At 45.0% G+C, this 24,982-nt stretch overlaps 1 protein-coding gene across 3 annotated transcripts in view; it reads right to left on the bottom strand.

Annotated features, from left to right (window-relative positions):
• The window catches only part of LOC144128616 (fatty acyl-CoA reductase 1-like), a 37,508-nt gene that overhangs the window by 2,391 nt on the left and 10,135 nt on the right, over positions 1-24,982 (bottom strand). For 2 of the 3 annotated variants that reach the window (XM_077662151.1, XM_077662150.1), the window contains exons 3-13: positions 21,259-21,422; positions 19,834-19,950; positions 16,325-16,500; positions 15,393-15,465; positions 12,226-12,332; positions 11,828-12,002; positions 11,555-11,599; positions 11,313-11,431; positions 10,459-10,698; positions 9,366-9,495; positions 6,224-6,351 (exon numbers count right to left, since the gene is read on the bottom strand). In XM_077662151.1, coding sequence (XP_077518277.1) covers positions 6,224-6,351; positions 9,366-9,495; positions 10,459-10,698; positions 11,313-11,431; positions 11,555-11,599; positions 11,828-12,002; positions 12,226-12,332; positions 15,393-15,465; positions 16,325-16,500; positions 19,834-19,950; positions 21,259-21,393 — 1,445 coding nt within the window. In that variant the 5' untranslated portion in view covers positions 21,394-21,422. The remainder of the gene's footprint in view (positions 1-6,223; positions 6,352-9,365; positions 9,496-10,458; positions 10,699-11,312; positions 11,432-11,554; positions 11,600-11,827; positions 12,003-12,225; positions 12,333-15,392; positions 15,466-16,324; positions 16,501-19,833; positions 19,951-21,258; positions 21,423-24,982) is intronic. The other variant, XM_077662152.1, reaches the window with a different exon arrangement.

The raw sequence follows: 24,982 nt of genomic DNA, 5'->3' as shown, positions 1-24,982 counted from the left end.
TCGCGATGGCGAAACAATCTGCGAAACAGTTGTGATATGGGGGAAAAAATTCCCCAGGATCTGCGACACGCAATTTTGGCTAATAGCTGCAACAATTTTAGCGATCACCTGCTATTGCTAGCACTCACAAAAGCAAGCGAGTCTGACTTTCACCTCGACAAGTATTATCTCAAGCCCGCGGCTAATCCCAGAGCTATCAGCTTCGGTTCTCGATGACGCGTCCTGGATGCTTTTGTCCCCGACAGTACAATAAAAAGCCATATATCTGTGAATGCCAGATTTTAAGGGGCCATGACACACGACAAGTCATTGTCACGGCTTTTAGTCCTGTCTATTCTTAAAAAGAAAATAATAAATAAAAGTGAAAAAATTGACTTTCTTTTCTAGACAAAGCGTTCTAGACGCACCACCTTCGGTGATATTGTTATGAAGACGAAGAAGAGTGCAGTGGCGCGGGACGGAGTGCTCGCGCTAGGCCCTTGAGCCATTAAATCATATCTTCATTCTGTAATCATGTCGTGCTTTCCTTGGCTTGCCACCACGTAACATTTGGTGTGAGGTGCTGGGTTCTCATCGTCATCCTAGTCCCCGGAGCATCGCCGCCTTCTGCTCGCCTTCGTCGTCGGCCGAGGGGACCTGGGCTCCGCCGCCCGAGTCAACCCCAGCTCGAACTGACCAGAACCGACCAGCCGCTTTCCCCCGTCCCGCCCCCAGCCCCGAATACAAGACACGACGACCAGGACCAGACGTACGATGACCCGACTACGACCCGAACCAAGACGGCACCCCCGCCCAGGCTGTGCGGCGATCCCTCAACCCTTGACCTTCGGCAGTGGGTGACCGACCGCTGGACCTGAAGCTCCGGGGGCAACCATTTATAAGATCATCTCCTTCATCTTGGTGGCAAGCCTTTCATCTTCTTCTATCCTTCCTGATCATCGTCATCGTCACCTCACCATTTGTAATTCAAGCAATCGATCGGGACGATCGCTCTGAGGACCGGGGTCATGTTATGAAGACGAAGAAGAGTGCAGTGGCGCGGGACGGAGTGCTCGCGCTAGGCCCTTGAGCCATTAAATCATATCTTCATTCTGTCATCATGTCGTGCTTTCCTTGGCTTGCCACCACGTAACAATATAACTTTCACTTCGCACCAACTGCCTAGACTAGCAGAACTAGCCATCGCGAACAGGATTTCGGGCCAGGAACACACTTGGACACAAAGTTAGACTGCACTCCTTTGATTAGAAAAACGAGACCGAAAGCAGACAAACAGCGGCTTAGAGTGAGCCATGCATTGTTGCCGTCGCCAGGAGCTACGGTGTTTCCTCACGAGTCGCGCTCCGTGTATAGTAGCGGTGCGATGTCATGCGCATGGACTGCCGATCAGACTGCGGATATTAAGGAGGAGAACTTATTTTCATGGCGCAAGGGCCAATGGAATGCCAGAATTGGTTCAAAATTGTTCAGCACTGTTGAACATCATTTTATCTGCACGACTAGTTTGACTAAATTATGCTTCTGCATAAATAGTAGTGCGCCTTAGCAGTGTAATGCGCCGGGCGTGAGAGGCATAGTAATGTCAACGAATGCGCACCGAGACACCGCATTGTGTACAGCGTTATGAGGAATTGTAAGTATAGACCAACACCCATATGTGACGTTAGCGAGATGCGGTTGTGCTGCCGTCACCGGCGAGGTTAACCGCTGGGATAGATTTACCACACACTGCACACGTGTCATCTTCTTGCTAATATTTCTTTTTGTAGCTGCAAATACACCTTGATCTATCTTCAAAGAGTAGGCACTGCCTCTTGAGTTATCTTAGGGCGATTTTTTCCAGATCTGCATTTTCTAAGTTCGATATAGTTCTACACTCTGCTTCGCTTCCATTGAACTAATCCAATTTTTACCTTCTGCGTTAGTTACCTGTCGTTTAAGGTCTTTATTTCTCCGTCTTTACAGGTTAGCTTCATAGTACTCTTCCACCAATGTTGGTAAACGCTCTTTCTGTATGAGTATTTAAATACCCTAGGTGCCATACCCGTTACCGTCCGGCATTCTTATAACATTTTACTCTGAGCTTCCCGTGCTTCGAACGATGCCCAGCCGGTACCTCCCTTTACTGCCTCGTTTGTGCCTTTGCCGTGGGCATCTAGTCCTAATCTTCCAACAGCTGTCTGATTTATTTCTGATCTCGACCATACTTCTGCCCTTGTGCACAAAACAGCATTCCCTAAAATAAGCCTTGGCACCATTATTTCTTTCGAAATAGCTCTCAGTACTTCGTATTTGTTGTACCCACACAATGCCTTATGTTTCATAATCCGGGCATCCCTTCGTCCTTATGCCCTAACAGAATGATCGTACTTTTCCGTGCATATCTGTCCGTCGTTTACCCATGGTGAGAGATAATTTTATTCTGTCTCTAATTCATGGCCTTGTGTTGTAAGCACCGGAACGGTTGTACCCTTCGGCGTCCTCGAGCGCCCCCTACGCTTGTAAACACATGCTGATCTTTAGCTGCGCGTTATCGCTCATGGATACTTTTATATTTTTTTATTATTCTTCCGGCCTTACCTCCTCTTCGGAGCAGAATGATGCTGTCTCATCCTGTGGCAGCCCATTTCCTTCGTTTGTTCTGACGTCCTTTTCATACCAAGTAACATTGATAATACGGCCCAGCAGATTCATTCATGCGGTACATTTTATTTATCTGCCTGAGTGTTGGCCGCTCACCAAGTTGATGTGTGAATGATGGCTTCTCAAACGTTCACGGAACTTCAACCGACGTGTAGTAATTACTGAGGCATTCCCAAAATACAAAACTCAAGTTCCATTGCTTTTTGCTTAGTGCACGGTTAGTTGCTCCTTAAACTTCAATAACTGATCAGTTATAATCACTTGTGTTTTTATATTTGTTTGGACTGCTAGGATGCAATAGGAGTTTTAGTTGCAAAGCTGAAGAGCTTTGGAAAAAAATAACGAATGTCAAAAACTGCAGCTTTCTATTGAATGTCCTTCTCCGTATATGGTCTGAGCAATGCCTCCGAAGCGCTGGAGACGCGTGAGACTAGAGTAGCTCACGGACTCTCTTAGAGACTGCTGCTACTTCAAAAGGGCAAACGCTGCCAGAACGTTGGGTCTTGAGAGATGGGGTTCTTGCCGCACGCCTTTCTATTTTGCCACCCTTTGTCGTCAGCGCCCACGAAGAAACTATGAGGATTCTTCGGCCTATTTTTGACCGATTGTACTGGCGCCGACAGGGCCACCGTATTTTGACATCATATAAATCAAAGTGTGATTACTATGGGCTCATGAGCTGGTAACAAAACTCAGTGAAAGCGTACTTTGGTAGGCTAACGGAACTGTTTTTATTACGCAGTGGAATGCTTGTGTCATTGAGTGTACTTCAATGACTCATAGCATTTTCTGATGGTCGTTGAAGTGCGGTGCAAAATCAACGAAGCAGACGTCACTGTGCATGTTTCTTCTGAGGGTCATGTCTATACGCAAGACCGCTTCCTTGTCGTTACTTGACTACAGCCGGACAGCAAATGCTGTTCAAGCTCTGCGTTCGCGAATTCTGTTAATCACGGGCCCCACAGTGTTCTGGCGTTAAAGCCACAGTTGATGACTCTAAATTATTTGGTTTCAAATGACAGAAGAAAGAAATCGAGAAAAAAGAAAAAGGTTGCTTTGTATCTCTCTTCGAAGGGCCAAGTGACTCGTACAACGATGAAATTACTGTCCCGTTTTTCGTTCCGGTTGTGTGCGCACCCGTTCATGCAGATCACAGTCGGCGACAGCGTCTGCCCGTTCTTTTCCGCCTAACAATCATTATCGCTATTATATTTCTGATAGATGGCTAGTCCAGCTGCCCTCTGGACCTCCTGTCACTCATGCTGTTACTGATATAACACATATCTAGCTACCATGGCGGGTCTACATGAACAGGCGTTAGCAGAAAGGGAGAGACCATGGAAACAGTGGCAGCGCTGTGTCAGCGTTATCTGGCGGCGTGTTGTTGAGATATGCTCAGTGCGCCCTCCCCAATATTTTAGCCTGTTCGAAAACGCATTTCCGCCACACAAAGCTTTTCGTATGAAATCCCTACTCCAGACGTACCAACCCCGAGCAAGAATCTTGTCTTGTCTGTTGTGAAGCATCGGAGTAACTCGAGTAAGCTCGGGTTAGTTCCGAGGACTGTCGCGCCAGCTGTAGCCAATGGGAGAGGAAAAATTTGGGAGAGCGCAGAGAGGGTGCGACGAGGAAGAGCAAGAAATGCAGTTCCCCGCCCATGCAGATGCCAGAAAGAAGAGGCGAAGAATGAACACGTGGTTTCGCACGTCTACTCGGGTTAACTGCCCCTTTTTTCAGCAGGGAAGCCGCTAGAGGGCGCTCCTATTATGCGCGGTGGCAGGCAGTCTGGGTGATGTTGTGATCGTCTTACGAGCAACGTGGGCCCATGGGCTGATGACAACGCTGTCATCCTCGCGACGGCGCAGCGCTGGTAACGCCGGCAGTGCGGACGGAACGCGCAGAAGAACGCGGGGCCAGCAGGTGCCGTCACGGTCGACAAAGGCGCAGCTGCACTCGATATAAATAGCATGGAGGCAATCGGTGCTGGATGGTTGGTTGGTTCTGATTTAATGTCTGCCACGGGTCCCATGTGGACCCAAGATACTAAATTTATTTTTGGAAATATGGCGGAGTGCTTCAGGCACTCCGGAACTGGTTGGCCTGGTATTGCGCTGCCTCCGGGATCGGCCCGGAACGTATTAGCGCGCGCGCGTCTTCCCTAATCTTTCCTCTCTTATCTTTGGACTCTTCTACTTCAAGCACGTGGCAGCGGTTGTGGCTCAGCTTGAGCCAGTGGGCAGGCCAGTGCACTTTCCTTTTCATTCTTCCTCTCAGCAACAACAACAACGTTGCTGGATCTGTTCTGCTAACAGATGTAGCGTCCGCCACACCGTCGCCGCCGCCGTATTGTTTTTGTGAGCTCAAGTTAGGGAATAAAGGAGTCGTGTTACATGTTTTTCTGATCGCCTGTCTTTCGATCTGCAGCATGTTCACGTGGCAATGACCACAAATAGGGGAAGCCGCGCTTTGCTTTAGTCAACATAGAGAGCCTAGGCGCAAAATTGTGCGCCGGTAGCCACTTACCATCAGAATTAATTAATTAATTAGTTGATCGATTGATATATTGATTGATTAAACGGTTCGAGTGTGCTAACTCCCTCACTTAGACAGCCTGACTCCGTCGAAGCCAAGGGGGGTCCCTGGAGTCTGACGGAAATGCATGTGCGATCAACTTAAGGAGGACGCACTGCCAATATCGATGCCAAACAGCTCTGCCACCGTTCACGTGGTTTCTCCTTTTTTGCTCACGCCTGGCCCGCGTGTAGCGAAAGGCAGTAATTTCCCTGAACACAAGTGAGGTTCCTTTTCTCTTCCGCATTCTAACATCGCTCTTTTACTTTTATCCCGCATAATTTTTGCATCTATCTCCATTCATCTTTCTATCCCCATTTCCTCCCCCACGTAGAGTAGCATGTCTGCGAATTTTTCAGGCTGGGAAAAATCTTTGCTTTTCAACCAAATGTTTCTCTCTGTCTTACCGCGGTGCGCCTGGCCACGCCTCGTGCCTCTTCGCGTGTACATGTGCGTGTCGGTTTCACATGGCGATGGCTTATTTAAGGCGCGAGCTTTAAGCCCTATAACTACACTGCTCTATTTAACAACACTGCTTACTCCAGCACTCTGTGCTAAAGCTAGCTTTGACCAATGAAATATTTTGAATATGTAACTGGTGTGAAAGAACAATGCCATTAAGAACTTCTTGTGGCACTTTACAACTTTCTCATTTAAATAATGCACGTGTTGGTGGTGGTTTTAAGGTTAACACGTATTAATTATACAATTTGAAATGATGTAATCAAAAATAATTATTTGTACGTGAGGTGACTCCGTAACATACTGGGCTCGTTTCATTCTCATAAAGTGGGGAAAGATTTTCCAGCGGTAGCTTTAAATATAGGGAACCTCAAGTCTTTACGGCGATTTTATTTTCTTGCAGTTGAATGTGAGTAATATTGCGTACAGCTTGATTTATGCTGGACTCCAAGCCGTGTTATACGCGGGCAGAATTCTATAACGCCGGGAGCTAAAACATGTAAATCTGCAAGTGAAAAACATGCTTCGAATCCGTGCAAGTCCTTACCATCTCAGCCGCTTTCGTGCCTGTGGTAGCTCTGTATCATCAGCCCTGAAGAGGTGCCTACGAACGCCTAATATGTACTGGTCCCAGTACAGATGCCAGTTCATCTTCCGGACGTCAATGGTGAACAACTGCGGTACAATGTGGGTATCAGATATGTGTTTTTACAGATCCAATCTAGTACCACAAAGTGAAAGTTTGCGCTGTAGAAGCCGTGCATATCGGGCCAGTCATAGTGGGGCGTAATATTCTGCGACACTAAACCCGGAAACATAACACATCGTTCTTAACGTAAAAACCAAGAGTGTTTGCTGAAAAACGCAAAACATGACATTTTAAACATTATGAGACTGTTTTAATACCTTTTTAATGTATCATTTGATGTTTTCAACGACCATTCCAATTTTTTCATTTTTCGGACATGACTATTCTTAGATAACACGTTTCAATAGCACCTCCTAAATAATGGGCTTGTAGTATGGCGTTTAAACGACCTCCTTTAGTGAAGTAGTGAATATGCTCGGGAAAAAGCCCCACCGCTGAGAGAAAAGTAAGCAATATAACAGACATCGGGACATCTGGACATGTTTGTCGGTAAGTTCGCGCCACTGGGAATATACATGCGCCTAAGAAATTAAATGGAGCTCGAGTCTACCGAAAACTTGCGCTACTTCACCCGGGGTGCTAATACGGTGCACTTGAAATGTATGCCAGTGTTCAGCTGCATATATCACGGACACCTATACTCTGCGTATGCGCGTCCGCGCTTAAGCGAGCCGCAATGATAGTTTCTTTCTCCGTTCGCATGCCACGGGGTTTTTTGGGGGCACCTATAATTGCCACTACAATACTAAAGGGAACATATTGTGCGCATTCAACCATTGATAACTCCGTAACTGTAAGTGTCGTCATCATCATCATCATTATTGCAAACGAGCACAGCACCAATAAGCCGGGCAGTAGAAGAGGCAGTAGTAGAAGTCGAAACCAGGCATGCTTTTTTTTTTCTGTCAAGTTTATTTGCGCTCACAATGTTAAATCCTCAGCTCGCCCAGCAACGCACTTTAGTGCACTTTTTTTTTAGCACATCTGGCCCTCTTTTCGTGTTTGTTATTCGCGATTCGTCTACATGTGTTAGCCTCTCTGTGAATACAGCATTCCGAGCTTATCTGTTTACGCCCTTACAAAAATTTCTTTCGACAGTCCATTGATGGTTCATAAATTTTTCCCAATAAAGTCTATAAACTTTCTATACACCAGTCCTACAGACAGTCTCTAGACTACGAATAGATAAAAGGAAATATCTATAGGAAGGAAAAAGAGTCTGTAAAAAGTATACAGAAAGTTCGTGGACGATTTTCGCGAGGGAACAGCGCGCGTGCATGTCTGTCCGTCTTGTGTCCCGTTTATTTGTGCTGTGTTCTTTAAGCATGGTACGTCATGAACTCGCACAGCAACTTACTCTGATGCCGCCGTCATTATCTGCCTGACTACGTCCACTGCAGGACAAATGCCTCCCTCCCTTCAATTAACGCTGCATTGTGGGAGCTGCGGCCACCTTATCCTTGCAAACTTCATAACCGCATCCGCCCACCTAACCTTCAGACGACCCCGCTACGCTTGTCTTCTCCAGGAATACAGTATGTTACCCTACTGACCATCGATACCTTGCCATCGCATCGCATGCCCTGTCCATGCCCATTTCTTCTCGATTTTGACTAGAGTATCATCAACTTGTGCTTGTTATGTGATAATTCTCTTCTCTTCCTCTCTTAAGGCTGAACATATGTCGTATTCATTTCCATTGCCCGCTCCGTTGTTCTCAATTTAAGTTCAAGCTTATTATCTATTCTCCACGTTTCTGCCCCATAGGTGAGTACCGATAAGATACAGCTTTTATATATCTTCCTCTTCAGTGTTTTTGGTAAACTGCTATTCATCACCTGAAGGTATCGGCGGAATGTACGGCATTCTTATTCTCTTAGTAGCTTTTTCTTATGGGCCGGATCTGCGGTCGCTACCTCCTTTAAGTTGATTTATTTCCTTACCACTTCTAAGGTTCTGCTGCTCCTGTCCGAGACTGTTGAACGTGATTTAAGTTTTCTGCATATTAATGTTCTGACCCACCGTCTTGCTTTGCTTGCATAGGTCCTCTACCATGCTTTGCAATTCATCCTCTGAGTCAATTAGCAAGGCAACGTGATCAGCCAATTGCATATTGCTAAGCCATTCTCAAGTAACTTTTAGTATGTATGTAAAATACGCTTCTTCCTTTGTTTTAGTAAGTTTTTCTCTGGACAGATTATCACCATCCGACTTTTCAACTCCAGAGAAAGAGTAGTAACAGTATTATTTGTGTGACAACTGACGGTTCCCGTTCCAATTAGAGCTACTTGTAAAATTGATGTTCACGTGGTCATGATCTGAGAATGCATGTATGCATGGCGGTGCAGTGTAGACGCGGATAACTATGGGTATTCTGTCGGTAAGTGTTTTTTTTTACACAATCTGCATTCTGCCTCTGTGACGTTCGTGTAATTACAACTAAGACCGCTGCCCCAGTGTTGAGCACGCTCCTATGGTGAAGCCACCTCAATCACTCGGTGCAATTGCATAGACACGCAGTAACCAACGTTACGATTGAAGGCTCTAACCGTGCTCTTGTTGCATTTTCGTTTCGTTTTTGTTGTTGTTTACTTTCGTCCACAGAAACCGGAATGTATGCATTTTTCATTCTCTTTCCTTCGACGACTTCCTGCATGAGGTTAGCAGTATGTTGAAAATAAATAACGTTAATAAAATACCTCCTGTTTGTTACTAAAGTTCTGCAATCCTTAAAAAGCATGACATGAAAGAGTCTACAGCGCACTGGACTCGTTTTCGATGTCATCTGAAAAAGGGGCTATTTGCCCAAATGAGCTGCGTATGCCTTCACGATACGACGTATTTATTTCTTTTTTTGTATGTGTTTGTCGCAGACAGTAGTAAAAACGTTACGCTTTTTTCTTTTCCTGGCAGCGGACCCTTCGCGGCCCTCTGGCTTTATCCCCTCTAGTGACATTGGCCGTGTTGAGTTGATTCAGCGCTCTAAAGGTCACGTTTCCGTTGCAGTAGCTCCGATGAGAATAAGTTATGGTAAGCGCACCTGCTTGTCTGTTGGCGGGAGGTCATTGACAAGTCCAACAAGATTTCCCGTTCGAAACACCCAGGTGTTGGTCGTGTAGAACTGCAGGGCGTCTAAGCTTTTACGAACCTTCCGATACTGCGCCACCAGCCTGAAAAGTAGGAAGATGGGGACAATAAATTGATTGGTTACTCTTCATCCTTGTTACATAGCTATGACTTGCCCTAGTACATTACGGTGGCCCCTCTCATCACAGCATTTCGTTACACCTGAGTCCTCCTAACGCATCAATCTTTCAGTGCCTTCACGGCGCTTTCCTCTCGAGTGTCACATTACCCGTAAAAAGAAGCCACATTGAACACAGACGTTATATAGCGCTCTAGATGAAGTGTAACACATAGGCTACAGGACATAAAAAACACATTTTTCGCGCCACCTTACTCCTCCATCATTTAACAATAACAAAACAACAATGAAAGCTTGCTGATAGTGTCACATACTCCACGAAGTGATCGAGAAAGATGGCGAGCAATTTTTTGGGCTGTTGTACGAATGATGCAGTGATCTAAGATCATAAAACTTGAGCCCTTAAAGAAAAGCGTTAGCGATCACTGCGGCTACCCGCATTGGACGAATGCGAAAGCATTGACGCTTCTTCGACACTCGTTGCCTCTCTTTGCCGCTCTTTGAGTCCTTTTACGTTTGCATCTAATTAATTGACGAATTAATCTAAATCACTCAAACTTTTTTGTTTACTTAAGAATCACTCACGAAACACATTTCAATTGATTTCAAACTTTATTTTCTCTTTTTTGCCTATTTTTTCACTATTTGGCCGTCCACGGCTGTCTTCCCGTCCACTTACTAGATCGACGTCCACGCTATTTCAAGATTTTTTACAATATTGGCTCTAATTAAATAAGCCATCATCCTACTGACATCAAAGTTTTTGTGCATCATTCTCACATCGTCCTTTATTGGTCACAATTATTAATTTCATACTACCTCTTTTGAGAACGTCACAATCGCTGCAGATACGTTTTGGTGACGCGATTTGGTGACACACCCCGTCGACATAGCCTAGAAATGATTCCTTATTAATAAGAAGACCAACCTGGGCTGCCGTTTAACGGATAGCAATGCCAGGTCTCCAATGTACGCCGGCAGGTACCTCAGGATGAAGAGGACGAGATAATGCAGCAGTTGAGTGCTGTTCACCGCAAAGCAGGGGAAGAAGATCGCGTTTGGTAGTGGGTATTGCAGAACGACCCTTTGTACTTCATTTTTCACTTCGCCCCAATTGTGTCGTTGGAAGACGGTGCCAGTACAGTTGTACACTCTCAAGTAGCTTGGTCTGCATAGATACGTGTTTCAGACAATAAACAAAAATGGCACAGTTGACGCTCTTTCAGTAGCTTCAAAGCAACTTTATCTTCAGAGAAACGGGAACCCCTCGGTAAGATACAGGAGGTACGCTAAGGCCGGCACTCATAGGATGCACATTTGCCCTGTTGCTCAGTAAGCAGAGTGATCATACAGTAAGCAAAATGGGAAGGTAAATAGGTCCCAATCTACACAATGTGAGTTTGTAAATTACGCATTCTGTGCATGAGGTACAGCAAACACGAATCATCAGGTTCCTGTTTGTCAGTTTACAAGTTGACGTAAATTTCAAATGTAGTTACGATAGCTATGACCTGAAAAATTAACCCTGCTTCCAGAATCTGGCGGCCATTCTGTAAGCATCAAGGAAGCAGCCATGGTCTGTAACTTTGCTTGGTGAAAATACTTCAGAGAGCCAAAAATACTCGTACCTCGCCTTATTTACAAATTTTGTCGTTAAGCCTCCATATGACACGACTACTTTGATGCTACGCATACCAAAAAACATGCGGTCCTCCGTAACCTATTAGAAAAGAACAGATAGCCATATTCTATGCCTAAAGAAACATGCAGTTTGACTGTCACCTAGTTGTGGCGATCTGCCAAGCAACGCATATCAGCACGTTTGCTGCAACGTCCACGGGGATCAAGTCAGCTGTGCAACTCTTTCTTCCCATAACCGATGGTAGTAGGCCCATGCCTACCTAAAAAACGTATGAAAAGGAAAAAAAATCATCACTCACCGCACTCAGCACTCTAGTTCACTGTCATTCACAAATGCAACGATTTGGAAATCAAAAATATTCATTTAAGTAATCAGTACTTACGGATGCTATGATACCGGTGCAGCCATTAAAGTTGTCTACCCAGCCCTTAAAGAACAAGATCAGCGCAAGAGATTAAGGTCAAGTTCACCAAAGTTCAGTAGATCACCCTGATTTCTTGAAAAACAGAGCAGGTATAGACTTGTTTTTAGTTTCTGCTATTGCTCTAAACCATGAAACAAGTTTTTGAAAAACAAACGCAGAACAGCATACGACATATCCTTGCATCGTTGTAATGAAAAACGACCATGACTTCAAAATATGATGAAGCCTCACCGGAAATGGCTCTTTCCATGAGGCTGTGACGATGGACGGCCGGACTATAGCCACCGGAAGTGTTCCTCGCTCATCCAGGAGCAGTGATTCAGTCACTGCCTTGGCCATAACGTAATCGTTCGGCTGCCCAACTAAGAACTCACCCATGGTATCCAAAGTCTTCTCATTGACGCATCTGTAAACAAAACAGCGCAAAACTTTCCTTCTTGACATTTCGCGCTTTGAGGAAGAGGTTTTTATACATGTAAGGGCAGTTCTGTGAGGAATCTGTGTATTGCCACGATATATATTTTCTTGAAATATATATTTGGGAGCATTAGGTAGCATAACCATTCCGGAATTACGGAACATTACTTTATGTACGCTACGAAGCGGCAACTACGTTTAGGGCTACTTACCGAGTAGCTTCGATTAACTTCTGCGTATCTACAGGGGAAGGGTACACCATCTCGTGCACTTCCTTCTGCCTCCAGTTGAAGTATGCTGTTGATAGATGGACAAGAGCCTGGGGAAGAGCAGGTAGAGGAATCTAACCACGCAGGACGAACAAGCACAGTAAGTCCGCGATGAACCACAGCAGTTCACGCTCAAAAAAGTCGCAGCCTGTCCGATCTTCACGAGTAGTGTCAAGGAGGAAATTCCTTGAAGAAAGGCTCAGCACATTCTAGGATAACTCTCTCTCAAAGAGGTTGCCCCCCTGCATGGTGTACTTATCTGGACACGTAGAGCGTCAGTGGCGTTCACCCGGTAGTCGTGTGGCAGCATTTGTTCTAAAATGCACAACGACGGATCTACCCGGGTCCGAACCCGACCGCGGCGGCTGCGTTTTTATGGAGGCAGAACACTGAGGCGCCGTGTGCTGTGCGATGTCAGTGCACGTTAAAGATCCCCGGGTGGTCGAAATTATTCCGGAGCCCTCCACTACGGCACCTCTCTCTTCTTTTCTTCTTTCACTCTCTCCTTTATCCCTACCCTTACGGTGCGGTTCAGGTGTCCAACGATATATGAGACAGATACTGCGCCATTTCCTTTCCCAAAAATCAATTATTATTATTATTATTATTATTATTATTATTATTATTATTATTATTATTATTATTATTATTATTATTATTATTATTATTATTATTATTATTATTATTATTATTATAGATCTACGGCACCGACTGCCAAGCGGGACTAAGCGTTCTTCTTTTAAAGACGCATTGCGTCTGCTCGCTGTTTGCGCACAAAAACAAAAACTTGATCGCGCAAACATCCTCTATAGCCTGAAAGCGCGTCGTACCAGCACTGCCGCTTCCGAACGATGTGGAGGCGAATCGTAACCGCTCAACTGGATATCATCAATGCGGAAATTTCGGAAATTTTCCTTCATGCTCGGTGTCAGCTTCAGTGTCATGCGCACCCCCTGATTCACTGCGTTTCCCGGGCAATATTCGCCTTGGTTTCCAGGAAACGGGTATCAAAAACACATCATGCTTATTGCTGTTCGATTAGAAGGCCCCGCGGCGTAGAGTGCCCGTGTTTGTGGCCGCTTTATTTATACTGGATTTCCAGCATGGAAGTCCGTAGCAGCGCAGCGGAAATTCAGGTGGGTAACGTAAAGCGCGCAAAGAGAAAATGACAGTGCGAGACATACTCGTCAGGCTGAGACCCTAAAATGAATACTTTTTGTAATCGAGATAACATGCCGACAACTGTTGTAAAAATCAATCACAAGAGAAACTCCTCGCGCGTACAATCCTAATTCCTAATTATTATGAAAGCATACACAATATTGCATGCAAGTACGCCGGCGCGTTAGCTCCGCTATGGCCGATGTAGGGGCGAACGGCGGCATTGCTTCGGTAGTCCTATTTGGTCTTGCAGCGTTTTTTCCCGCACAGAGCCCATATTTACGTTGCATCAGCCCTAGAATACTAGGCAAGGAAATTATGTGGGCACCATGCAGCCACGCCTATTTCCCAGGCCCGCCACGGCCGATGTGGAACCTACAGCGCTTTTGTGGACAATTTCAACTGGGTTTGACGAAGAGTTTCCCGCATGAAGCCCACATCTTAGTCTACCCCTGAAGCTGACGAGGCTTCGTGTAGGCCAGACGTAAGAACGTGGGCTCAATCAGCCATTGCCTCGCCGATATGGAACCCATGAAATACCTAAAAGGGCGAGCCAAATTTGAGCTTGCCCATTTATTGCCTGCTGGGGGACGACAAAGATAGTAAAGGGCCAACTTTCCCATGTGGGACTCACAGGTGCCTTAGATCGTGTGCTATTTAGGAAGTTTATTGCAGGGGGAGCCTTCAAACTTTCCATAGATCTAGCTCTACTCCTACCGGGCTGCCTAAATTTCATCGGCACAAAATTTTCGTGCAATATTGAGATTCTCGCAAAAACGAATTAAACTGACCTTTGTTGTCCTATTGTTTTCACAATAATGAGCGAAATTTCTCCAAACCAGCACGAAAAGCCCATCTGTAACACGGTGCACTCTCGGAAGAAATGGATACTCATTCGCGAAAGCTTGCTTTAAGTGCAGCGCGCTTTTTTACTTTTAGCGACATCAGAGCCCATTTTTCCAAGTTATATGGCTAACTTTTCAACTATGCTTAGCTGCAGACACAAAATAACAAGAGATTATTAAAACCATCACGCACTGCGTTTCCTTACGTTGCACCTTACAGACACCCCTTAAGCAAAAGCTAAAGTTGGCGGTAATAAATCAAGAGTAGAATTCGCAATAGGCGTTCTACATGCGAGAACTTCGGGTGGCTGGCTGTTTTGCTATCGTGTATCGTGCCATCGCAGCGACCAGTGTGACAGTTGCGAGGCAGTCAGGAGGAGTTCAAAAGAAAATGCCAACGTTCCTGGATTAACTCGGCCACTTCTGCAGAGTCGCCCTGACCAAGGGTTCGAATTTCTGCTATAAAGTTTAGGTTTCCTTTTCAACGCAGTATTTATTTCGTTTGTTTATTTTTCTGTTTTTCGCGTTATGATTGGCATGCATTTTCACTGTTTGAATTCCTAGCATGTTAATTTGCTGCAAAGCGTGCGTGACAATGGGCCCAAACTAGCTTTGCTGGGACCATCAAATTTTAATGTATGATTTATGTGTTAAATAAAGCAAAATACTCTCTCTCTTTCAAAACAAACTCTTAACTGATGCCAGAGCTGCCTTCTTTATGCAAACCCAGCCAGATGAAAATCTGTAAAGGATATTCAAATACATGAAAAGTACTTGCGCGCGGGATTACGTGGCCATTTCGGTCCCTGGTTTGGCAGACTTATAAAGTGGAATACACTTGGCATGAACCTTAAAGCGCGTGTGTTGGCTGCTCTCGCAACAGGCATACTGTCGCACTTCCTGGACTTTGCCAATCCAAAACGCGTCCAAGTGGTGATGCGCGAAGAAGCGATTGTAGCGCTAAAATGTTCCCCTTAAAAGCGGTCCGCCCTGTGGCTTCCACTTCAGTGTCAATAAATAGCCATATGGAGTATAGATATTAATATTAACTGCACAGGTTGCTTCGATGCTTTATTTAATTTCGCAAAGCATGCGATTACTTACACAAAGCTTCGACATCTTCCTACAAAGATCCAGGACAGCCCGTGTACCCAAAACATTGATCTCAACCACCCGCCTGTAAAAGAAGAAAATGAAGACAACTCGGAGTCGAATTAATGATGCTACGATAAGAATTATGCATGAAATATTTAAAAACAAAGTTCTCAAAATGTACACTTTGTACTGAAAGGAAAAAAAAAGATGTTTGGTTTGTTGTTTGCCACAAAGTGGCTCTAACACTACTTATTGGGCCACCAGCCTGCAGATACATCTAATGTATACAGTGACACTGGCGTCTACTTGACTGCGAATTGGGTAAAAGATAATTGGGAACCTTGCCACGCATATGTAGCCAGACACTTTAAGGCGACAGGTTATTTTCCATGCTATTACGTGCTGAAGGAAACCAAAACACAGATGAGGTTGCTTTCGAAACTGAGTTTAGTGCCGTCAGAGGGTACAAATTTCTTTTGAAGCGAAAGCTTCAGAGGGTAGCGTCAGGTCAGTCACGTGACAGATGTCACGTGGTGTCCCGTGGCAGGTCATGTGACTTACAGACGTCATCACAATCTTCACACCGTGGCAGGTGGCAACTGCCCCATTAGGCCTCCGGCATTTCCTTGACGCTTTACAGACAATCAGTCCGGCAGTGTGTGCGGCGTTTGTGAACGCAGCCATGCAACCACAGCTATTTTTTTATTCAAAGACTTGCCATAAGGCAGGTATTAGGACTACCTATAGGCGAAAGGTAATCGTGAATGCTGTACTTTTCCATGAAGCTCAGCAGGCGAAAGCTTTTGTTTTCTGTTATCCCCATCGAGAAGTCTTTCTCTTTTTGGCCGTAAGTCAGACTTCTTTTATATATTCGCCCTTCAGGCCTTTGATGCAGAAAAGGTTGCAACATATGAAACGAGATTCGAGTTTCCCCAACTTACTTTAGAGGCTCGTCAAACCTTACTGTAGCGCCCATGTGGAAGACGACAGATACTTCGTCGACTAAGGCGGCCTGGTCGTCATCGCTGAGTCCGAGGTTCGGAAGAGTCAGGTCTCCTGCCATCACCCTGACCTTGTCGAGGGACCCCGGCTGCTCTTGCTTAAGGCGATCAAATACCTGGGCAAGAAAAACCGCAACGAAAGCAAAGGGTGATAGGCTAGGCTTAAAGCATAATTTCTCTTTTGTTCAAGGTGTCGTGCCTCAATCTTTGCCGCATGTTTGTTTACCTGGCATTCTGTGAGTATCTTGTCAGACGCAGCTGCTAAAGTTTAAGAAAATCTGTAGCGAAGGTTTGACGCTGTTTTCTGCCCGCCACACGTGTTTGATTGCACTCAGTGCGCTCCCAAATAAGTATACGTTCGTTTGCCTCATGTTACAGTTCGTCTGAAGCCTTTAATTTTTGTCATCTGCAGACAAACAAAGGCAACATTCGGGTGTTTTAACTTTGTTTTCAACAATCAAAGCGTTTTGTAGTCTCCCAAAAGAAAGCTAATCGCAGTTTTTCTAGTATAAATGAAAGCAAAGATCGGCTTCTAATTCTGTCGTCTACTGTGGACCCATTTTTATGATCACCATATTTTTAATGCCAATGCATTACTAGCCCCATTAAAAGATGCTGTCTCGAATTCCTCGAATAGTCATATGATGTCTGGGCATAAGGAGGGACACTAGAATCAGAAAAGGTCAACTTTAGAAGCGTTCGCGAAATTTTCCTGACACTTTCTGGGTCCAATAACTTTACTTGAAAAAAAATAAAAGTCAAAATGTGTTCCGCATGGCATTAGAAATGCACAAAGCATGGGGTGCCGTAAGCTTTCCACTTTTCTGCTTTTCCTGCAAAGGCACTTATAATTGTCGGCGATACTTTGCTAGTTGAGAAAAACAATTAAAGATTTGAATCTTTCGCTGTAGAAAAATGGTTTTAAAATTATAAAATGACTATTATGTTCGGAATTCCCTTCCTCATAAAATTCTGTACCAGAAGAGATTCACTGAAAGCACACTGCTGTCTAAAATTAAAACGATAGTTTCTTTTTCACTTATCAGCTTCCCCCAAAGAAACAAGAAATGAGAACACGGGATTCGGAGTTTTCATATGCCTCACTTTGTTTCAAGGGTGCGAAATTTAGAGTCATCAGTAACGTGTGTGGGACCTTTCTCGTCCTCGCAGCAGCTCAGCGGCTTCAACTCATGAGCTCAGGACGGGCACTCCTCGTTTTCTCTATGCTCCTTGTGTGGAAACCACGAGCAATGATCAGCTTTTCTTGCATTTTACGCAACTTTTGCTAAAATCAATTCCAGAATAGCAAGGGCTTCCGTTGTTCCAACTCTGTCCCGATCCTCGGCATCGTACGGGGTACTTGCGCATCAGTCACTCTTGTTTAAAGTGCAGGGCACCGTTCGACATCATTCGTGCGAAGTACTGCGAGGCATCGATCATAAACCATAATACACCGGTAAAAATGAGGCCTTCTTTATTGATGAGCATCGAACAAGCGAATATGTCGTCATCCTAACTGGACACCAATTATTACTGCATCTGCCTCTCGGCTGGAAGAAGCGGCGCCTTGTTCCCATTTATCGAATGCCTGGAGAGTCTTCTTCTTCGATTATGGTATTTTCCGGGTCATAAAGATGTTAATTTTAAGCGACAAAGTCATGGGAAGACATGTGAATAACAGACGTAATGGTGGAAAAAAAATGTTTGATTGTTTTTGTGTGCGGAAGTTTGCAGCTTTCTTTCCTTTTCGTTTCCTTTTTTTCTTGATTTCTTTTTTTCTAGCCAATTCGATTTCACTGTTCCTAAAATTTCAAGTTTGCCTTTATTGTCGTGCTTAATATCTAACCTAGCCCTAGGTTATAGACGATGTACATTGAAGAAGACTGACAAACATTGTTTTTAACGAAGGCCGAACATTACGCTAACTCTATCATCCGTCCCGTGCGAGAGCTCTGAGGGCGCTTTGAATCAGCCTGCGACATTCACCGACGCTAGATTGAATTTCTAAAGTGCAGATGACAACAAAAGCTTTTGTATAGATTCCTTACAAGCTCTGGAATTGAAGAATACAAAAATGACAAAACCCACATTTCCGGCGAAAATCTCCACTTTTATTCTTTTGTTCTGTACGCCCTTCAATCGGTCGCTACAGCTCCGCCAGCTTTGCCGGCAGCCGTGACGCTTGCGTAGGGCCGCGCCTCTCCGCTAGTGGAGGAACCAGCGCTGCAGTCGCGGAGGGAAACTCCAGCTTGGGTTCCCTATACCCGAAGAAACCGTGCGGCTGTCGCCATCCATCATAAGAAGTTTGCACCAGTTTGCTATTTTGCACCGTCTATTAGCCTGTTTAGATTATGTTATTATTTTCTTCCAATATACGTTATTCTTACGTCTATACTATATCAAGAATATGCTGCCAATTTTAGGGCAATATTTGCCGGTTGCAAAAAAAAAAAAAAGCCTCGGTATTAGGTTGTATTTTCGTGGAGTTCCTGCGGGACATTATAGTGGCGTCCGAAATTGTCTGGCGTATAGCCGTTTCCAAACTTATACACTTAGACAGATTCCACGAGAAGGAAGCGAGTTTATAGAAGTCGAATGACAGCGCAAGGCATTTTTTCGACGTCATTTTGCGTTCCTTTCTACGTTTGCAGCTGTAATATTTAGCTGAGATGTCTATAACACGATTTTGCAACTGACAGTGTTAAGTTACGGTGTTCAAAAAGTATTGCGAGATGCCTTGAGGATTGTGACGCAATTGGTACAGGTCATTCGGCTCCAGACGGAAAGCGAACGAGCATCCCTAGCTGATTCTGCCACTAATGTTGGTTCCGCAGAACAACACAAAATTTGGCGTGATGGTAGCGAAATAATGTCACTAGGTGGCAATGTCTCTCATTAGAAAAGAATTCAGCGCTAAAATCATTACTAAAGTCATCCCAAAAATCATCATCACTATTCACCAAATCCATCAATAATATAGTTAAAAGAAGGAATTGTTAGCTGCGCTTTCGTCAGTTGTGCGTGTTTTTTCAATTTTTGGCCCATTGACAAAGGTCACAGAACTTGATCGGCCGTAAACGCCATTGCAGAAAAATGAACCCTTCGTTGATAACTTGATATAACATGCATAACTGCTTGTATGCACTGTTTTACCAGCGGAACTTGAAATCCCTGCTTGCGTCCCAGTACATGGTATATAATGTGGAACCGCGGAACTTTATTAACATCTTGCGTACTGGCCTTTTGTATGCGCGGTCAACAAATGAAGAAACTGTCACCCTGTGCTCAGATAATGCCTACACGCAGAGATTTGCGAACTGTGGAGTTTAATCTCCCGAAAGGACACGTGGGCTATGAGAGACGTCGTACTGAGAGGCTTCGGATAAATGTCGACCACCTAGGGTTTTTTTCACGTGCACTGACGTCGCGCAGCGCACGCGGGAATTTACCGGCATGTTGAGCAGCGTTTCCACCCTGGCCTGCGGTTCCTCTCCGCGCTTGCATCGTACCAGGATGTAGACGCGCTTCACTCCGGGACACGATCGCAGCAATTTCTCCAGCAGTACCTGGAACGCGTACAAGTTTAGCGAGATTATACACAGTGTATATAAATCGATAAACATAATGTTTTAACAGAGGGAAAACATGAATAGATTACAGAGACTCGTGATTACAGCAGGTCATTGGTACTGACGACGTAAAAACATGTAGAATCACGCCTAAAGTTATGTACCCATTCCTTAAAATAACGTGCTCTGCGAAGAAATTAAACGAGTTAAAATGCACTGGTGTTCGAATATTCACGTGTTGAGAGAGAGAGGATAAACATTTAATTGTAAAAAGAAGACCGCAGCGGATTGTGGGCGGGGTCCTCAGTCCAAGACTCCAGTGGCTTCCGCCGATGCTTTGGCGATGGCGACTAGCGCCTCCTGGTCTTCCAGGGTGCCGCTGGCCAGCGTCACCTCCCACTGATTCACGCGTTGATAAGAACTTGCAATATCATGAAGTTGCAACATCATGAAGAATTTGCAATATCATGAAGTGGCAATGCTTCAGCCACGAAAGATTCCGCATTTCCTGCACCGAATACGGCGCTTCGATGTGCAGTCTTCACGCCTGTGCTGTTTCTTGCTTGGCGGGCTTACATGTTGGGGCCATTGATTGCACCCAGAGAAGTACATTGATCTATCGGCTCCGAGGCTTCTATGAGGCTTCCTTAAGAACGCCTGTGGGCTTTCACTGCTTGGTCGGTTGCGCTTATTCACAGATGCCTTCTTGTATGTGACTACACTATTACAATATTAATTTCAAATGCGATTAAATCTGATGCTTTTTTTTTTCGGCAATTGGTCCCAGCACTTCAGAGGTACTCCAACCGGGCATTTTAAGGAGCGAATGAATTAAAAGAGTTCGTATGTTTAAGGCACTCAGATTAAAGGTTGAAGTTCGCCTTGTAAACGGTATTCTAACTAGGTTTAGTTGGCGTCCGCATGTGTGTACACCGTGCCTAATAAAGCTGTGTAAACGGTACCATGGTGCCAACATTTCAGCCATCTGTTTCTGAAGACGATGTACAACTTCTTGACACTCTATGCCTGAAAAAAATATTTTAAAAGTTAGCTAATTCGCCTTTACTAATCAATCAACTTTAGAGAACGAAAAAAACACTGCAGACTATTCCACGCGGCTCTCAACAGCACTCAATTAGTTTCACTAGGCTCGGAGGACTCCGTATCATTTAAAACCTTGGTTGCCTTTTTGTACACCGCAGGCATGCAAAGTGCAAAAGCATCTCGAAGTCTATTAACACTCATGCATTTGTCACGTGTAAGCGACAGGTTTCTCATGTATTCAGGCGCAATAAGTATGCTGACCTTCCCTATAAAGCCTGTTCCTCCAGTGATGAATACAACACGGTCTTCATAGAACGGAACAACCTGCGAGTCGCCGTGTTCAACATCCACTGGTGACGGCAGGCTTTGCTTCGAGCGATGTTCCTGCGTCGCCATTGCGGCCTCTTCTCAACCGACTGCAGACACTGGGAGTAAACGGCAGATGGTATGAATGTACTGTCATACACAGCATCAAACAAAAAAAGCCACAGGAACCCCGCACGGTGGTTACAGTGATTATCACATTGTGTTACGTAACCCTATATCTCGGGTTCAATTTCCAGCCGCAACGGCCGGCTTTTAGTAGAGGTGAAATGAAGAAACGCTCGATATTATAGGTGAAATTCCTTGTCACGTTAACCAGCTCCCGAAGGTCGATGTAAATCTTAAGCACTCGACTACGGCTTCGCTCATAGACCTCAGTGCTGCTTTGTGTTTAAAAGCCCATTATTTTTTAAAACTACCTCGATATAGTCTTATTTAAAACTGCATTTTTTTAGTACGCAGGAACTCCAGTTGTGGTATCGCCTGTAGCAAAAGAAAAAAACTGGAGGGGACACTTCTCTGCCTTAAAGATATGGTGCGAAAGCGTAATGGGTAATTTCCATATATGCAGAATTGGCCATTTTCTACTTCACATTCATAGATCCCTGGGAGCCCTCGTACCACTTCTGACGCTATGGTGCAGCGGTTAAGCGATGAGACACTGCCCTGCAATGGCAGGTGCTGCCACTGATGGGCTAGCAGTGACCCCGGATTTCTCTCCCGAGCGATCAATCAGTAATTTAACTGCCACCTGCCACGATGGGCAGTTTACTCGCTATGCGGTGGGCAGGTTGGGAAGACGCCGCAAGGTCACGTGACCTATGTGGCCCACCTGCCTACTAGGTTGCTTCTCTGGGGATATTTCGTATATTTTTCGCTTACTCTCCACGACGCCGACAGCGATGCCGGATTTTCTGCGGCACGAGCTCCTAAACGCTATCGCGCTAAAATAATTCAAAACCACAGTGGCCGAGTTATCGGCGATGAAAAACGCCCGTGAGCGGTCAGCGCGAGAATTGAAACAGTGCGCAGGAAATAGGAAGCAGTTGTAGAAGCAAGATAGAAAGTGCTCGGCAGTGCGCTATAGCAATACAGTTGGTTTTTCATTATATTACATTTTTCTTTTGGCCGCGAACGCTCGGATTGAATCCTGAAGTGGTAAGAACGAAGAGCTGCATTGTAGTTTGAGCAAATGACAGAAAACAGGAGAAAGAAAAATAAAATTGAACAGGAGGGACACCTTTGTGCTCTGCTCTTTAATTTCTATTGTGCCCAAATGCTCGTTATCACGCTGCACAGGGCGCCCTTGCGTTTAGTTTGGGTTTTTCGCGCCTGCACATCTAGCGCGAGGAGTATAAAGATGGCGCTTTAAATACCCGTAAAATCGAGTGTCCGCAAAATGCTTGGAACTAGAAAAGCAAATGCTCCCAGCCTTTTCGCTCTGCTTTCGGGAAGAGAAGAGGCAGCTCGCTCACGTGTTGTCGCGCGCGGGTCACGCGGCCCACACATGTTGACCACCTGTTGTCCACTTCCTGGCCAACCTGGACAATTTTCATTGACCACTTCGTGAACGCAGGAGTTTATAGTATCGGATATTACGCCATGTGCCCTAGAGAATTTTCTTGGTAAAGCTATCAGTGCAACAAAAAGTGTGTAAGGTAGGAATGATCAAGCAATTAGGTTACAATTTTTATTCGTTTCCGCAGCCAGCCGCAAAAGCTCAAATGCGATAGCCAGAAGAACTCTACTATAGCGTTTGGCTCTGTAACACGAAGTTGTGGGACGGAATGCGATCCACAGGGTTGAAATTTCAATGTAGGCGACAAGAAGCAACAATCAAAGACAGTGCGATGTCAGCGCATGTTAACGAACCCGTCAGTTCTAAACTAATCCGTAGCCCCCTACTATGGCGACTCCTTCTCTCTTCCTCCTCTCCTTCCTCATTCATCCTTTTACTCACGACATGGCTCCGGTTTGCATAGTGCTTGGAGCAGATACTGCGCCTTTCCTTTCTTTGTAACCACCAGTAGACACACACTACAAACGTATCACTATTCGTCATTGACGGAGACACTTCCAGTGCACTGTCGGTTTTCGAAAGAATTAAGCTTCGCAACTATTCTACATTTCCATTTCTAGCAAAATAGGCATATGCTTCGAATGCGACTCGCTTTCATTAGGACAATGCAAAAAGTCCGTGCATGCTTTTCTCTTTGTGAAGTTGCAGTAAGGCGGAATATAGCTTTCAGAATGGCGCAGTTACACTGAGATACAATGTAGCTCGCCTCTTTTGTTCAATAATATTAAGCAAGTTCGCTACGCTTATTATGTTCCACCTCTCTACCTTGCAAAGCTCTACTAATAGCACTATCGACACCAAACACCACCAACGTACTAAATGGTACCAATATGATCTCTGACACGTTGTTTGGTTGGTAGACCATAAAAGTAACGTTTAGCACTACAAGACCTGAAAGAAATCCCGTTTTTTTTTCAACGCAGTCAACATATCCGTTCCGGTACAAACATGGCCGGAGATTTAAACTTCACGGTACTACCCATTCAGTATTTATGCCACATCGAGTACTAGGGGAAACAAAATAAGAGGCATGATTTCAAAGAAGCTGCAAGTTGAAACACCAAACACTGCTATCGCTCTTCAAGGTCCGTGCAGCTTCAACGCAAATCCGCGAATTCCTTCAAACCACGATTACTAACACCACCTGATTGGTCTTACCTATTCACTTATTCGTGATATAAATTGTGTAGTGTGCCTCCCCCGTGTCATCTTGTTTAAAGATAAGACGTAAACACTGACCGCATAAATGAAGGAAAATGTCGTCCGCCAAGGGGAAATGCTGTACTGGGGAAAGAAAAAACTGGTCGGCGATTGCGGCCTGATTGCGGTGGTCCATTCGGCGTTCGCCGTGCCACAGAGTCGCGCTCTATGCGTGCAGATGCGCGAGCGTAGATACAGTTACCCGCGATTTTTGCGCGCAGAGGGTCCCTCTACCTTTCGCATCTCCTTTGGCTTTCGTGTTCGCCAATAGATACTTTTTGAATATGAAGACCCTACCGGTTAGAGGGGTAGGATAATAGCGGGGCACCAGTGCGCATGCGCAGAACAATACCACACCTCGGGTTATTGTCTTGTGCATGTGCACCAGTGTCTCGCTATTCCCCTATCCCCTTAGACCAGAAGGCCCCCTCCTCTAAAACTCCCCTCTACAGGGGAGGTATAGAATACCCTCTACAGGGTATTTTTAGAAATACCCTGTAGAAGTATCCTGTAGAAACACGCATATAAAAGGGAAGATAACTGCTTAGATAAAACAGCCTCAAACGCAGAAAGCTCGTACGCTTTGACATATGAAGATAAAAAGGGGTTGGGAAAGCAAAGAAAGATAAAATGGGCTACAGGTCTCGCATTACTTTGTGTGCTGTAACTACTGCACTTCATCAGCCAAACAATACTTAACGCAATGATATAATCTTCCCTTTTCGTGATCGTCTTGATTTAATTACGCCTGCAGATTGATGCCGTTGTAAAGCAAAACTGCCTTGGTTTCCTGCATTCATGCAACGTTACATCAATGCTTGGAGAGGTTCTTATAGGTTAATTAGCGGTCGATATTATACATTCATTTTCTTCTTTTTGCAC

This window comes from Amblyomma americanum, chromosome 4 (assembly GCF_052857255.1).
Source record: "Amblyomma americanum isolate KBUSLIRL-KWMA chromosome 4, ASM5285725v1, whole genome shotgun sequence".
Lineage (NCBI taxonomy): Eukaryota > Metazoa > Arthropoda > Arachnida > Ixodida > Ixodidae > Amblyomma > Amblyomma americanum.
Note: the sequence above shows the minus strand (reverse complement) of the source record. Positions and strands in the feature narration are given on the sequence as shown.